Source organism: Callospermophilus lateralis, chromosome 4, assembly GCF_048772815.1.
Source record: "Callospermophilus lateralis isolate mCalLat2 chromosome 4, mCalLat2.hap1, whole genome shotgun sequence".
NCBI lineage: Eukaryota > Metazoa > Chordata > Mammalia > Rodentia > Sciuridae > Callospermophilus > Callospermophilus lateralis.
Window position 1 is genome coordinate 161,570,992 of NC_135308.1, and position 16,834 is coordinate 161,587,825.

The 16,834-nt window shown below is 55.4% G+C and overlaps 1 protein-coding gene across 3 annotated transcripts in view; it reads right to left on the minus strand.

Annotated features, from left to right (window-relative positions):
• Positions 1 to 2,853: 2,853 nt before the first annotated feature.
• Pacsin2 (protein kinase C and casein kinase substrate in neurons 2) overlaps positions 2,854 to 16,834 on the minus strand; it is a 109,823-nt gene continuing 95,842 nt past the window's right edge. For all 3 annotated transcript variants that reach the window (XM_076855413.1, XM_076855414.2, XM_076855412.2), the window contains exons 6-11: positions 14,503 to 14,678; positions 12,317 to 12,437; positions 9,909 to 10,030; positions 7,505 to 7,627; positions 6,764 to 6,960; positions 2,854 to 4,497 (exon numbers count right to left, since the gene is read on the minus strand). In XM_076855413.1, coding sequence (XP_076711528.1) covers positions 4,385 to 4,497; positions 6,764 to 6,960; positions 7,505 to 7,627; positions 9,909 to 10,030; positions 12,317 to 12,437; positions 14,503 to 14,678 — 852 coding nt within the window. In that variant the 3' untranslated portion in view covers positions 2,854 to 4,384. The remainder of the gene's footprint in view (positions 4,498 to 6,763; positions 6,961 to 7,504; positions 7,628 to 9,908; positions 10,031 to 12,316; positions 12,438 to 14,502; positions 14,679 to 16,834) is intronic.

Below are 16,834 nucleotides of genomic sequence, written 5' to 3' on the forward strand. Positions count from 1 at the left end.
ATCTAGATTTCTCTGAGGATAACCAGCTGCTGCATTTCACCTAGCTGTCTCCATGCAAAATTCCTCACTGGCAACCTTCCATAACAGGTATTGTCCTCCATTTAGCACAGCTTTACACATACTAGTCCAATCTTCTGGCGTCATGCTGAAATTGGTAATGGATTCGACCATGTTCACAGTGAAGGGTGCCTGAGGACCATGGGTTGTTAAGCTTCTTTTAGCTGCTTCACTGTTTTGAAATCTAAAACATGGTGAATTCGCTGCCCTCCTGCCTGTTCAAATACAGGGCATGGTAATCTTTGAGGTCCTGTCTCAGGATCCCATCTATCAACTACAGGGGTTGGGGGCTTCCCAGCATATGGAGGTGGAGCTGTTGGTTGGACACTTACGCCCTCTGGTGATAGAAAGGTGTAACAGCCTCCTGTTGTAACTTCTCCCCTGATGGCTTTTCCTCCTTTAAATTTTCTTCCTCTGTCTGACTAGCTTGAGAGACCTTCTCTTTTACTTGATCTAACATATCTTCTACCATAGTCTGAACTGAAGGCTTTGGACTAGGCAAACAAAATCGTATCATCATCCACAATGGCAATGTGCCAACTGGCAGAGTTCCTGGGCTTTTCTTTTCCCTCTCCCTTAAATCTTCACCATGATGGTTCCATTGTGATATACTTAACAACTCCTCCTTAAAAAAGCCATGGGCTACGTTTTTGTATTGTATCAACGTATGCCCTGACTGCTCTTGGTTTTACTGGGGTGCCTCCTTCCTCTAACAATTTACTTAACACTCTTTCGGTTTGTTTTTTACTAATTTCTGATCCCGTATTTCTACTATAAAGATAACACAACCCAACAAGATAACACCAAACAAAACTGAAACAGAATGAAACAAAAATAGAACAAAAATTCATTATATCAGCCTTTCTATCCTCCTGAAATGTCCATCCGTCCTTGCTCCCTATCTGTTTCTCAGACACAAATAGTTTTTCCTCAGATGTGAGCGGTTTTTCTTCCGTCTCACTCATCTCCAGGGACAGGCAACTTAAAAACAAAAGCGAAACAAAACGAAAAGAAGAATCTTAAAATGGCTCCCCATCCTCTTGCCCTGCCCTCAGGGGCGAGCAGTTTACCTTATCACTTACCCTCAGTCGTTCCCCATGTGAGCCACCAAATGCTGCAGCCTGGCTGGGCACAATTCATGAGCCACTTATCAAGCAGAAACGAACTTTATTTTTAGAACACACACGCAGCACCACAGGAGCTCTTCAGGAATTCCCTCAGAGCCCAACAGCCACCACCGGCTTCCAGCGAGCCTCTCAACCCCCACTCCTCCCTCTCTTGAGGCCGATTGGCTGGGTCGCATGGGCGGAGCCAAAAGAGTCCCCCAATGAGCAGCTCTATGGTCTAAAAGGGCGGGAAAACAACCCAATGAGCATCACCGCAGAGGAGCCAATCAGCTGGAAGTTTGCTGGGGCCGCTTCGCTGTGGCTTTCAACACTTCCCCACTTCGCCCATCCCTGCCCTGACGGGCTGTCCCAGCGCCCAGGGCCTTGGTGTAGCCCAGCCCCACCCATAGCCTGCTCAGAGAAGACCAGGCCAGGTGACTAGAGGCCTTCCATGTGTTTCGGTGGCTCAGGGCCCTGTCCCAAAGCCTGGGTCAGAGGCAGTCCTCTCCTGTCTGCAAAAACGCAGCACTTTATCTCAGGTGTAGCAGTCAGGTCCCTGCCTGGGTCCCCAGGCTCGGTCTGCATTATGGTGGGAGGTGGTGGGGAGGTGCGGCTGGGAGGAAGAGGAAGGAACACTTCCCGCCACCTGAACCAAGCTCCTGCTCAGGAGCAGGTTGGGGCCCTGACACTCCCCCAAATGCAGTGTGGAGCTCCGATGGTGGCTGTGGGTGGCTGTGGGAGGCAGAACAAGGAGGAGCCAGGAGAACATAGCAGCTCCACATGGAGGTGGTGGGAAGGCCAATCAGGGATGGCAGAGTCCCAGCCCCCATCTGAGTGCCCCTCAGAATTAGGACAATGATGCCTCCTGAGTGCCTGTGGACTCCCCCTTACCCAAACCCTCCAAGGGGGAAGGCCAACATCCTTCTGCCTGGGAACAGAGGCCCGGAGAAGAGGTGGGCTTCCCAAGTTTGCCCCTAAGAGCAGAGCAGGACAGGGCAGTAGGCCTAGGCAGCACCACATGTCCCTGCGCGGTGGGGTGGCCGTAAGAATGGGTCTAGCTCGGAACAGAGGTGCCACCTGCTGCCCCCCTTTAGGTGGCTCCTCTGGGAGAGCCCCATGGCCAGAGGGGTGTTTGGCTGGGCAGCCTCGCAGGGCTTGGCGAGTGTGGCTGTGGCGACCCTCCCCCCTCCCCTGCCCCACTTCACATCGGTAGGTGCTGCCCAGGTCAGCCCACTCCTCACTCTGCCCAGCCCAGTGGAAGGGTGGGCCCTGGGGTTTTGCTGAGCACCTCAGCCCTCCTGGGGCAGATCTGGTTCTGGGAGCTTCTGCTGTTCCTCTGTAAAACGGGAACAGGGACTCAGTCTCACCCATGGGGCTGTTTGAGGACTTGTTTGCAGGCGATATAAATACAAAGTGGAGCACAAGGACCAATTCACAGTAGGTGCTCAGGAAAAGATGTTCTGAGGACAGCTGTGGGGGGGGGGGGCGAGTGATCACTGGCCTTGCTGCTGTGAGGGCCTGTGGAGAGGTAAACGCTAGGCAGATGCCCACCCCAACCTCTGGTTTGTGGGGGGCAGTGGGACACCCCCTGGGCAGAGGCCCTGTGCCCTAGATCTGGTCCAGTTCCAAAGCCAATGACCCTGGGAAAACCACTGACGCAAGCGGGAGGTAGATGCGCAGCAGAGGCCTCTGGGAAGCATGAGATCGACTGTTTATTGATTTTGCTCTAAAATACTGTACATTCAAAGGAACGCCTAAAAATCAAAGACAACAGTTTTTGGTAACTCTGCAGCACAGGCACAAGGGTTTCTGCTGGGAAGCTGCGTGACACACAGATGCACCCCCTTTCCAAGCAAGACCCGCGCTGGCTGTGAACACTGAGCAAGTGCACAGCTTGCTGGGCCGCTCAGGCAGCAAGACCAAGGCCCTCCTGAACTTCCCCTACGCCCACCACTGGGACTTCGAAGGGACCTGTGCACTGGGTGAGACCCAGCCTCCCTTAGCTCCTGAGGCACACACAGGACTGCACAGCCTGCAAGTCCAACCGGCTCTGTGGTGGAGCCTGCACAGTGCCCTGCGGGGAGCTGGAATTGGGGCCTGTCAAGGCGCTGGAGTCACAATTGGCCAGTGAGGACAGCCTCAGTCAGAGGCCAGGGCTGCCTCAGAGTCCAGGGGAGGTCCAGCCAGCCAGTCAGCCACACCCCAGGTGGTCACCTCAGGCTTCAAGCAGTTTACAATGACACCCACATTCAGAAGCTATTAAATCTCATTTAAACACTAGGTGAACTCTTTAGATTCTCTGAATATCAAATAATATATACAGATATAGAGCAAGACATGGCAGTCCAATATAAAGCATCTTAATCTACAGATGCATCTGCCTGAAAAGCTAACCTTTTAATGTTTTAACCTTCCCAATCACTGATAGAATGTTAATTTGTACAAGAGTAAAGTTTTAAGCAACAGAATGAAAATAATTTTTAAATATGGCGACTCTGGGGAGTTCTTCAAAAGGTTCTCTCTGCAGTGCGCACTCTGTATTGAAACCTCACCATGCATGCCCCCCACCTTTCTGCCAGGTCTCTGCCAAGGGCACTCCCTGTCGCAGGACTGTAGTCCTGCACCTGCCCAGGAAGAGGTCTGGCTGATGAGCAGCACGGCATGGAAATGGAGGTACTGTGTCCTTGAGAACAGAACGGTGTGGCTCAGTCTCACCATCACTTATGTACAAATGAATGGAAGAACAGGTGTATAAAAAAGTATAACTGTACATAGCCTTTAAATTAAAAACCTCAAAATCTTTACTCAGAAATTGGCATGTAAGTTTGTTCATTAAACTTACAGGTATGGGACTCATCAGGGAAAATAATCAATGGAACAAGAATCAGTGTAACCACCATTGACTTGGAGGAGACGAGGTCAAGAATAGACAGATCCATGATAAGCCAACAGAGCTAGCGGGCAGGGAGGGGCCTGGCTCTCCATGCTGCATCTGCCTGTGCCCAGTCCTCCCCAGATGCACTTGGAAAGGGGCTGAGTCCCAGGGGAAACGATCAGCTTGTCTGCCTTCAAAGGACACCAGGAGGCCAAGAAACCATCTTTTGCAGGTGGAGTGGATGCCACATGGCTGCTGGGGCACCCGAGGTGCTGCTTTCTAGGCCTAGGCTAGCGGAGCTCAGGGCCAACCATTTCCATTCCTCCACCAGCCTGCTCACAGCCTGTCACTGGATGGCCTCGACGTAGTTGGCTGGGTACAGGCCAACTTGCCCGCTGTCCAAGCGTCCTTTGCACCAGCCCTGCTCATCCTCGTCCTCTATCTTGGTCAGCTCATCTCCTGCAAAACAAAGAGGGAGTGGTCTTAGAGGGTGGGTGACACTGACCTGATGCTGGCTGCAGGAGAGCTTGTGAGGGGTGCTTCTGGGTGGAGGGGCAGTGGGCCTGGTTATTTCTCTAATGTTTCTTTAGTCCCAGGAGCCCAGGATCTAAAGAAAACAGCTCTCACATAGTGACCCTGCAGCACCCGGCTCTCAGTTGCTATAATAATCCCCAAAGATGCTGCAGAGCCGAATACTACCAGCCTGGCCTCTGCCTTCCTGCCAGTCCCCTGTTCCTCACAGTCCAGGCTCTCAATGCTGCATCCCTTCCTGAATCCCAGACAGTCAGCTCTTCCTATCTCAACTAGCTCTTGAGGCCATGGTCTCTGGGTCTCGCTGTCCTTGCCACTCTCCAGGTTATGGGAGGCCAGAGATCATGTATGACTCAGACCTGTCATTCCCTCCCTAGCACCTGGCTTGTGCAAGATGACATCTGTCAATCCTCCTCTACATGCTGAGATGGAAGTCACAGGCTTCATTCTGGAACCTCCCTGTGGCTCTGTGCATTAGTGGGGTTTCACTTATCTTTTGTTTATTCCAACCTGAAGACGCCCCAGCTCCAGGCCCAGCCTTGCTGGAGGGAGAGACACAGAGATGAGAGAGATGGACAGAGCCCAGCTCAGAGAGATGGGGAATAAGGTCCATGGTGTGGCGATGGGAGCTGGGATGGGAGGTGGCCACTGGGGCAGGGTCCCAGGTCCCATGTTTGCCAGCTAGGGCAAGCAGAGCAGCCTGGACCCCAGGTGTCCTCAGTTGCAAGCAGTGGATGGAAAGCTCAAGCCGGGGCTGCCGTCTGCCGTTGTGTGCAGCTCCTGTTCTCGGGGTATCTGCTGTCTGCAGAGGGAAGGTGCCATGCGCCCATGCACTCAACACGCAGGGCCCGGGAGGTAGTGAGGCTGGTGCTGGCTGGAAACACGTGTGTCTGTGTCCACAATGAGCTGCCAGCTTCCCCTGCCCCTCCGGCCTACGGTCCGGCCCTCACAGCGGTTGCACTTAGAGGTAGATGCCCAGCTCCAGCTGCTCCCCATGTCCGTGCAGAGGCTGCTGGCGGGTGATGCTGCACGGGGCGGACAAAACCCAGGTAGGGCTCTGTGAGCACCACGTCCAGAGAGGGAGCTCAGCCTGCTGTGGACACAGGAGGAGCGGCACCGGTTGGGCACTGCTTTCCAAGGTTAAAAAAAGCAAAACCACAAGAGACGGGCAGGAAAGCGAAGGAGTGCGGCTGGTGGCTAGAGAACACTCATTCCCATCAGCGTTTCTTTTTTGACAATTTACTCACACCTGGAGGACACATTTGAAATCTATGAAATTGCTGCCAAGTCCAATACGTACGATGCAAAAATGATTAGAAGTTAAAAGTAAATAAATCAACACAGTAGTGAGTGACCACAAGGATCCCTGAAATCAGAAAAGTGGATGAAGATGGCTTAAAGGTACATAAAACACTTCTAGGGCCAGGCACACGACTACCTGGTAGAACACTTGACTAACACGTGCAGGACCTGGGTTAGGTTCCCAGCACCACAGGAAAGAAAAATCTACAGCAGGCCAGAGATGCCTATGACCAGTGCTGGGCACAGGTGTTTGGGGCAGCTGGCTGGCCTTACTGAGCGCCCCGAGGAAGGAGGGTCAGGAGCCTGGCTGTTAGGGGAGGGGACAGGCACCCACCCCGCCCTGCTGCTGAGCTCCAGCCTGGCCTCCCTCTTCTTGGAGGGGTGGCTCTGGCTGTAGGGAGGTGTAGGGCAAGGGAAGGAACCTCCAGGGCGGGATCTGAGGGAGTGCTCACCAAACCCAGGCCCATTTTGGTGAAATGCTGCCAGCATTAAAGAGAGCAGGATGGAAAACGTGCAGCAGAGCACACGCGAACAGGGCCCGACTGCCCATGGCGAGGAGCACGCACCATGGCTGCAGAGGGGTGATGATGGGGTCGGAGACCCCTTTGGGTTTTGGGCAAAGCCTGGCAGCTGGGACCTGGGGAGACGAGGCTTCCCTCAGGGCCTGTGGGGCTGCTGTGTTGCGCAGAGGGAGCGAGGCCTGCTGCTCAGGCCAGTAGCAGGTCCGGCATGACTAGCCAGTGGCCAACAAGGGTGGGCCTCCTGGGAGAGACACGAAGGCACCTGGCTGTCTTCTGAGTTTTGGCACCCAGCAGGGACAGAGGGGAGGCCGCAGGGAGGATCCGCACCCAGCGGGGACGGAGGGGAGGCCGCAGGGAGGACCAGCACCCACCGGCCTTGAAGCTCAGCTCGTCGTGCTCCTGACCCTCGTAGTCATAGAGCGCCCGGACTCGCACTTCTGTCCCTGAGGTGGTGTCCTCGTCGAATGGGTTGGAGTCCCCGTTGGCATCCGTGGAAGAGAAGGGGTTGTTGGACTCGTCATCGGACCAGTCAGTGGGGTAGCTCTGGGTCTTCTCATAGCTGCTCACGCTGTAACATAGAGGTGGCCACAGGGCCCTCAGCATGGGGATGGCAAAGGACTGAGGCCCCCACCCAGGGCCTCTGCCCCTTGGGCTGAGGGCTCCTGAGGGGACACAGCTCCCTCTGGCCTACTAGCCTGGGTGGAGCCAGATCCCTGTGAGAATTCATGCCCTTCGCACTCGTCCTGAGCCCCCAACAGTGGGGCCAGAGACGCCCCACATCAGTGGCTGCAGAGGCAGACTTGGGCCTGTTCCAGCAGGTCCCCAGCACACCCTGTGTTCCTGTGGCAGTGGTGCCAGGGCCTTGAAGGGTTAATGCAGGATGAGAAAAAGCAACCAAAGAGCGTTAGCTGTGCCCTCCCCAGAAGTGGAGAAGCCAGAAACTGTCCATGGCCAGCAGGGGCCTGGCGTGCAGAGTGGCAGGCGCCCACCTCCTGCAGGCCTCATGCATTGCTGGAGTGCCGAGCGGCCGAGACCCCGAGAGAACCTTGACAGAGAGAAAGGGAGACAGAGCGAGCGAGGCGGAGACCAAAGGGAGATGTGTGTTCACCAACTTTTTGGCCTTAGTGTCCTCCTTCTCACTGACGGTGCTGCCCGTGTCGTCCTCGTCCTCAAAGGGGTTGTAGCTGGACTGTGACTGCGCAGACTGGGCGGGGTTGTTCAGGACACTAAGGTTGCTATGGGGAGAGACAGAGCTTTCAGGGACCCCAGCTGGGGCCCGCCAAGGGTCCTGATGACTCCCAGCGGCAGGATCACAGCGCAGCCCTTCCAGGACAAACTAGTTCCTCGTACAGAGGAGGAGGAATATGTCACGTGGACAAAAATGGTTATTTTAGCAAAACACGCGGTCAAACCTCAGCTGTTCAAAACATTTCAAGAGTCTAGAGACAACCAGCTGCCCACCTTCCTTCCTTCCACCTGGAGGCATCGATGTGCACAGAGGCCCTAGGGGTGGGGGGCAATGGGCCACAGCTGGCATCTGACTTGCTCTTGGCTCGGGGCTTCTCCACATTCTTCCCCTCCCCCTGTTCCCACATGGGGCCAATCCAACGGGGCAGAGTCAGTGGGCCTTCCTGGGAGGATGACAGCCTGGCAGGGGCCATTCTGAGCTCTCCAGCCCCAGATCACACCGATGGTCCCTGAGCTCTGCGTGCTGTGTGGTCAGAACTTTTCAGAGGCCTCTTCCTTTTACTACTAAAAGGCTTAGCGGCAGCTTCCTGGTTCTCCTGGGGCTGGAGCTTCCAGAGCCAGGACCAAAGGCTCCTCTGCAACCCTTTCCAGGAAGCGCGAAGGGTCTCTCTAGTGTTGTGGGAGACGATCCGCTCTCACAACTCTATCTGCTCTTCTGTGTGACAGGCCCAGCGTGGGGACCAGAGAGACTGGAAGTGAGGGGGATGAGATGAAGAGGCTGCAGGGTGCTAAGCACTGGGTGGGGTGGGCGAGGGGACAACAGTTAAGAAAGAAGTCTGAGGGCTGGGCTGGGGCTCAGCAGTAGAGCGCTTGCCCAGCAAGTGCGAGGCCCTGGGTTCCATCCTCCGCACCACATAAAAATAAATAAATAAAACAAGGGTATTGTGTCCATCTAGGACTAAAAGAAATTCAACTTAAAAAAAAAAAAAAAAAAAAAAAAAAAAAAAAAACCAGGCAGTGGATGCCCACCAAATAACTCTGGGCTGACGTCCTGCCCTCTCCTGGGCAACACTGCTTTGGGGAACAGGAATGCATCTGAGCGTCCATCATCCCACAGCTGGGAAAGGAGGCAAGGAAATAACTTGGATGCCACCGAACGGCCTGAATGGCAGCCACTGCCTCATGGGGTCCAGCCTGGCATGGAGCATGGGGTGAGACCACGGGACGGTGGCTCTCCTTGGCACCTTTCTCTGCAGACTCTTCTGGGGGCTTGACGCCAGCACCCACATTGGTACAGTGTCTCTGGCCAGCCAGGAGCCTGCGGGCCTCCTTCCTACCCTCTGCCCCAGCACACAGGGCCGGCCTGCTCTCTAGCCAGTGCTCACTGCCGAGCCCATCTGCCCAGACCACGTGCACAGCGGCTGTGCGAAGACCAGCCACATCTGCTGGGAGCCTGTGGGCGCAGTGCCCAGGGCGACAGGCAGGCCACGTGCCTGGCTGAGTCTTCCTGGGAAGACCCAGTCACAAGGTAACTAAGTGTTACAGAGCGGCCTCTGGGCAAGTCCTGCAATAGGCCTTCTACAGCACACTCGCTTTCCAGAAGCATCTAACAACTGTGCAGCAAACTCTCTTTCTTTCTTTTTGATACTGGGATTGAACCCAGGGTCACTCAACCACTGAGCCCCATCCCCAGCCCCTTTTTATTTTTATTTTTTAGAGACAGGGTTTCGCTGAGTTGCTTATCGCCTCACTTTTGCTGAGGCTGGCTTTGAACTCATGATCCTCCTGCCTTGGCCTTATGGGCACTGGGATTACAGGCCACAGCACCTGGCCTAAACAACTAATTTTTAGAAAAAACTTGACCCAAGTATAATCAATGTTGTCAATAAGAAGGTAGTTTAAAAAGGGGACACTAGAGGGTCCCCTGCCACTCCCTCAACTGGCACCTGTACAGAGTGTGGGAAGGAAACATCCACCCTGACAGCACCTGACCTGCTGGAGGACTCCAGCATGCGCTACCTCTACCTGCCACGTCCACATAGGGCCGTTCCCTGGGGACATGAATGCCCAGCCCTTCTCTGTGAACTTTTAGCAGCTCCAGCACCAGGCAGCAAGACAACCTTATTGAGACACTGCCCAGTCCTCAGGAGCCGGGGGGGTGCTTCAGGAAAGATGTCTGGGGGTGGAGGACCCTTCCTCTAGGGTCCCTCTACCACCAAGGACTCCTTCAGCTGAACAAGCTGGTGCCACTGAGGGACCAGGCAGATGGCCCAGGAGATCCCTCCAACAGGTGGCCTCTTGTGGACTGAGCCCATTCCTGGCACTCACCTGCTGGGCTTGCTCTGCATAGACTGGTCGCCTGTCTGGTTGATGCCTGTCAGGGTGATGCCATCAGCGGCCTTCTTCTTCTCCCTCCGGCTGAGAGTTCGATTCAGATCTGCAGACCACTCCTGGGCATCAGGGGTCAGGGAGAGAACCAGTCAGAGGTCTAAACATCTATCTAGCAGGACCGTGATCAGCCCTATGGATCAGTGACATCTGCCATCAAGGCTGCCAGCCTCCCTTGTGACCTCGGGCTCCCCAGCACCCACCTGTGGGCCAAGTGACCTGAGCCCATCCTTACTGTTTACAGGGCTTGGAGGTCGGCACCCTATAACCACAGGGCCTAGCCCACCTCCTGGGAGGAGCACACTTGTCCCGACACGGGTGTGGGGTGCAGACAGAACCAGGGCTGACTCGAGTACCCAGCCCCGGCACTTCCCACTCCTTCCTGCACCATTCTTTCAGCTTCTGGTCTGCCTCGCCAGGTGTCCCAAGCCTCCCAGGGAAGTAGACAGGGAGCCAGTGCTCTGGGGACCTGACTGGGACACATGGCCTTGTCCTGAGGTGCCGAGGACCCTTCCCACTTACACACTAACTTCTGCAGAGGTCTGAGCAACCCTGCCAAGTGGGGACATTCAACCCTATGCTGCAAACAAGACCAAGGCTGACTACGGCACAACAAAGGGGGCAGCCCAGTGGGCTAAGGCCACGCAGGTCCCCAAAGCCCACTCCTGATGTATCCGCAGAGTAGGGAGCAGACATGGCCGGATTCAAATCCAGATTGCCATGTTTATTAAATACTCTCCTAACCAAATGCTCAGCTGGAACCTCACTGTTCCTTACAGAGACCTCTGAATATAAGCCCATCTTGCCTGGGTGGCTTCCAAAGGCTGATGGGATTGGCATCAAGTGATTTTGGAAAGAGGGCCAGCAGCTAACAGCCCTGACACAAAGGGGCATCAATTGTTCTGCCACAGAGCTGGGGCACCCCCCACCCCCAGGGTCGAGCTGGGTGAGACACACCACAGGGGGTTGGGCAAGCCATGAGTTAGTCATAAATCAGACTTACTTCATCCTGGTGGCATGAAAAGCAAAAGCAAATAACTTCATTAGAGAAAAGAAAAGCAGTCTGGTGCCAGTGGCAGATGTGTGCCCAGCAAGCATGGGGACAGGGAACCCATAGGCTCTGGCCAGGACACCTCTCCAGGGAGACAGTCTGTCAGATATTCCTCCCTCAGTTCCCCTCTTGATATTAACGGGCATCTCTGAGGGACACAGAAGAATCCCACTGTTGTTGCTTCCAACAACAGTGTCCCAGGCCACTGGAGGAGCAGCACCACTGTGGGCTGAATGCCAAACAGTGCACAGACTCCAGCTCATACTTCCTCCCAGGGGGCTGCCAGGGGAGGGGAGGCTGCCTGTCCCCTCCAGGGCCACCTGCACTCGAGGGCTGGCCCCTACTAACCCCAAAGCCTCCTAGAAGGGGCACAGCCTGCTCTGCAGCCTCTGCTGGGCAGGTGGGAAGAGCTCAGCCCCAGGGGCCCCACCCTGGCACTTGGAGATACCGTGTGAAAGTCCAGAGAACAGAAGCATAGGGTGAGATCGGACCCTAGTGCAGACTGAGAAGGGACCGTGTGTGGTGGCCCTGGCTTTTCCAAGGGCCATGGGGGAGGTGGCTTTTGGCATTCTCCAGTGCCAACATTCAGGGACCAGAGTCGAGCCCATAACCCAGCAGGACCAAGTCACCGCCCCACCACCCCAGGTTGTCATTCCCATTTCACATTCAGGAAACTGAGCCACACGAGGGCAAGTGGCTCGCTCACCCCACGGCTGCAACACAGCGAGGCAGGAGCCAAGCGAGTCAGAGAGCCTCCCCAGCGCACAGGGACGTGGCTGACACCATGGGCTAGGCCTGCCACAAGGAGGGGCCCGCCCTCTTTCAGGGAACAGGGTGGTAGGACTTCTGGCCACTGCCTTCTATGCTACCATCACCCAAGTTCCCCAGGCCCTGGGGTTTGTGATGTGAAGACCCTGGAAGGCTCAGCCCACAGATGGGAGGCTAGGAGAGGGAGGGTGCCCACTGCAGGGAGGGCAGGGGACACTGTGGCTGCTGCTCTCTCAGCCAACCCTGGAGGAAGGGGCAGGACAGGAGGTCCCGTGTGTCCTTGCAGCTGTGGGAATAGCAGCAGGAAGGGAGTGCCAGTGATCAGCAAGTGACACTCAATGACCCTACCTTGCACCATCCCTAGAGACTCAGAAGGCCTTCAGTATTGCCTGTGGCACCTGGGACCAAACCTGGTCCGTACCATAGCCACCCAAGAAGACTGTCTAATAACCAAGAGTAATGCTGACAGAGTCTGGCCATGGGTCCAGGTCCCCTCCTGGGAGGATGGGGTAATGCAGCCTCCTCTTACCTCAAACTGTGGCCAGTTCATGGCCATGCCAGGCCCGTGATTGGCTCGGAACCACCTCAGGTCCTCCACTGCATCAGCAGCTTTGATGGTCTGTTCCAAGTCCCGGTAAATGGTTTTGTAGCTAAATCAGAGAAAGCAGCACGGTGCTGTGGGACATGGGGCCGGCCACCACTCCCCCACCCAGTGCCAGCTGCAGCAGGCCCCCAGGTCTCGTAGCCAGCATGAGTCGATCTCCCAGTGGTCAGGAGTGCCCTCCCTGGTAGGCGAAGGCTGCTGGCTGTCCCATGCACAGATGGGGACAACCACCCACCACAGCTTGCTTCCAACAAATGATGGCGGATCAGAGCAGAAGGCAGGCAGTGAGCTTTGCTCCGGGTCAGATGGCACTCATGGGCTGTGCGGGCACCACTGTGCAGTTGCACTGGGGCACATTGAGGGGAGGGAGCAGCAACTGGAGAGTGCCAAAAGCCCCCTCCCCCATGGCCCTCAGAAAGCTGGTGGTTAGCAGAGTGCAAAGGCAGTCCAGTCTGAAGGCCGCTTGAGAGGCAGGACATGCCCACTGCACCATAGGGCCTTGCTCTGGTCACTCCAGGAAGCAAGAGCCAGGGTCAGGGCTGGACCTGGTATTTTCACTCATAATCTGCATCGCTGGCAAGTCAGTCCCCTTCTCTGGGCCTTCATTTCCTCTGTTAAGCAGGCATGTCGCCCTCTGTTAAGGATTGAGTTTGTCCTCTAGTAAAGACACACTGGAGTCCTAGACCCAGGATCTCTAAATTTGACCTGATTGAAAACAGGGTCTTAATAGATGTAAGCAAGTTCAAACGAGAACATTAAGACCCCCAATAAGGGCTGGGCTTGGCGGCCACACCTGTAATCCCAGCTGCTTAGGGGGCAGTGGCAGGGGGAATGCGAGTTCAAAGTCACCTCAGTAACTCAGTGAGACCCTGTCTCTAAATAAAATACAAAATTGGGTTGGAGATGTGGCTCAGTGGTCAAGTGCCCTTGAGTTCAATTCCCAGCACAATCAATCAATCAATCAATCAAGACTGGTGTTCTTTTCAAAGGAGGAATTTGGACTAGATACAGAAGGAAGGTGACATGATGACACAGGCATGGAGAGAAGACCAGGAGGCCCAGAGTGATGTGGTCAGAAGCTGACGAAGCTAAGGTTTCTGGCAGACACCAGGAGCTGGAAGAGACGGGAAGGATCTGCCCTGGAGGAAGTGTGGCATAACCTACACCTTGATTTTGGACTTCTGGCCTCCAGAACTGTCAGGTGACAAACATCTCCGGTTTTCAAGCCACCAAAATTTTGGAACTGTTACAGCAGCCCTAGGATGCAACTGGCCACCTCACCCAGTGGCTTGGAAGACAGGGAGTCAAGATGCGCACACCTGGCTGCAGTCTGAGGTTAATCACATATGAGGCAGGGGTGACCCCACATGCAGAGAGAAGGACACACCCACTCCCCTGGCCTGACAGGTCACTTAACCCTTATCCACCATGTCCTTATCAACAAGATAGGGACAGTGCTGTGTACTTTTCAAGGCTGTTCATGAAGATTAATTGCATGGTGGCAGGTTGGCTATACAATAATTGTTGTTTTCTTTTTTTTAAATGAAGAAGATAACAAGGAGAATATAATTTCCTATAAACAGATCTTGACCTCTGATTTCTCTCTTAATGGCTCTGTTAGATGAATGACGAAAGTAGAACTCTTTCAATGCCCCAGGAAGTCTGGAGTTCTGACCAAAGACAAGGAGGGCCCAGGAGAGTCGTCATAGATCCCGTGTCACAGTTCAGAACCAAACCTTGAGGGGTCTGAGCCTCCCCAGGAGGTCTAGGACCCCTGTGAAGGGGAGTAGACAGCAAGGGTGAGAGGACCTCATGAGGGACCTCAGCATGAGCCTGTCCAGAGACAGGGGACACCCAGTCTGGAAAACATGGAACTCACGTCCAGGGGAAAATCAGACCCCCAGCTGCGGCTGATCCCAGCTATGGCCCCTTCCTGCCCAGAAGCGCAAGGTGCTGGCTGGCAGTGCTGCAGAGGGGCTTGGCACGAGGGACCCTGGGCTCAGGGCTGCAGTGGGAGGCCTCTGGCTGACACTGCCCCCAGGTCTGCAGCATGGCACCCGAGTTCCGCTCCCCAGCAACTCCCCTGTGTTTTCCAGCAGAAGGAAACTTACCCAGCCACATTTGACAAGTCCAGGTGCTTCTGAACCTCTAGCATAACCTCCCGGAAGAAGCGCAGCCGCTTCTCCTCAAACTGCTGGCACTGCTCGAACACCTGCTCCATGTTCTCCATGTACTGGGGAGTGCTCTGGTCCAGCTCCTTCAGGGCCTTCTCATACTTCTCTTTGGTCTAAATGAAAACCCAGGCACAAGAAGATGTTCATTTCCTTTCCATTCATGCCACCTGCTGGGTAGCTTCTCAGGCCCCCAGGATTTCAAACCCAAAGGGCAGGAGCTCTCAGACGGATTTCAAGCTCAAGTCCCAGTCGCCCTGCTTCTGTGCACCTGCTCTGCTTCTCACTGGAGTGAGGCCCAGGCAGACAGACACAGGCAAAGCAGGGGTCACTCCAGAGCTCAGTGTGCATGATGCCACCCGTGCCACACACCTGTCCTTTTTGCCTTTGGAAAGGGCCACCCTGCAGCCTTGGCCCTGGTGCCCAGCGGCAATGGCTCAGTGAGTCACCACAGAAACAAAGTCACAGCTCTAAGTGCCACAGAGGGCTGGGGCTGAACCCCAGAGCTCTTTTGTTTTCCTGGAGCCTTACTTTCCTTAGCAAAAAATGGGCACACTCCCCACCTCACAGTGTTCTGAGTGCAAACAACAGGCGCAAAGGTGGTGAAGCAGGCATTTGCAAGGTCTCATCCCTTGTCCCCCACACTGCTGCTCTTTTCCAGACGGTCCTGAGAAGGGGTTTCATCCCTATCTCAAGAGCACCCAGGGACAGCTAGAAAACATGTGAGGCTCCTGCCTGGCAGGCAGGTGTTTGGGGAGAGTGGCTTCGTCCACAAAGACTCCACACTCTCCCCACCACATCATGCTGGCCCACTGCTCTGCTGGCCAGGGCATTTTGCTTTCTGGTGGCAGCCCCCTGGCATGAAGGGAGGCATAGCCGGGCTGGGGCCATCTCTCTCCTGCAGGGTTCTCCACCATGAGACCCTGAGAAACAAGGGGGTAGCCAGGGGCTCCACCTGGGAACGTTGCTTTGGTCTCCCTTGTTCATGTGTGGGGCCTTCTGGGGAAGGACCGAGTCCTCCCAAGCCTGCAGGCCTCTGAGGCACCTTCTCTGCTCCCCCAGGACACTGAGTCGCTCTGCCAGCCTAGGCCATCCTGCTCCCTTCCCAGTCATCCTTTGCTGATTCAGGGGCTGGGATACCCCTCTGTATTCCGAAGAGAAACCAGGAGTAGTCTACCTGTAAGCTACATCCCCAGCCCTTTTTAAATTTGAAATGGAGTCTAAGTTGCCCAGGCTCGTCTCAAATTTGCAATCTTCCCGCCTCAGCCTCCCAGTAGCTGGGATTAGAGGTGTGCACCACCATGTCTAGCAGAGGTCCCTCTTCTTGAAGCCTCTCCCCATCTTCTGGGGGGAGGTCCCACCATCCCCTGGGGCCTGTTCCTCCCTGACCCCTCTCCTGGCATCTGTGGTTCCTCATTTCTGTTCTGAGCTCTCAAAGGTGGTCATGTGTGGGTCCTCCAAGAGCACAGGAGAAGGCCATCCCTGCCAGGGCTGGGGGATGCTCAGCAAGAAGACAGTTCCACAGCCACTGTGGTTATTCCCCGTCTCCATCAGCTCTGCCTCCACCCGCTGCCCAGGGAGCCCAGGGTGGAGCCCCGGCTCAGACACAGGATACGCAGGGCAGTGGGCTCAAGCACCCAGGTTGTGGGGCAGGAGCTAGAAACAGGTGGCTTCCTGGGAGCCCCTGGAGTGCAGTCGGTGCTCCCACCCCTGGACTCGGCCTGTCCCCAGGCTGTGCTGATGGTGCTGAGCCCCGCTTCTCCCCCAGTGCAGCCCTTGTGCTAAGCTGGGTCCTTATTATTCAGGAGACCTACAGGCAGAGCTTGCAGGAAGTTCCCAGTGAATATTCACTGACTGCATGGAGAGGCAGCCCTCGCCCTCTGGGGCACTGGAGTATTCTGGCACCAAACGCAAGAGCTTCCTCTCTGATGGACACTGCCCAATGCAATCTCTGCCTGGCCGCTACACAAACCCAAGTCCTTGTGCAACCAGTCAATGCTGACGTTTTCAAGGGTCGGGGGAACTGGGCTCTCCGCAGGACTCAAAGGCTATAAGAACCTCCAAGGCATCTACATCACTAGCAGAACAGAGGTGGGGAGGCCCCAGGAGGAAAACCCCCACAGACACTGCACCTCTGTTCTGCAGAAGCATGGCTTTGATGTGTCTGTGAAACATGAAGGCACCCCACAACCGATCCACAAGAAGAGGCTCGTCTTCTTCCAGGCGCCCTCGAGCGCACCTAGTTCCATCCTGGCCAGGGTGAAGCGCTCCT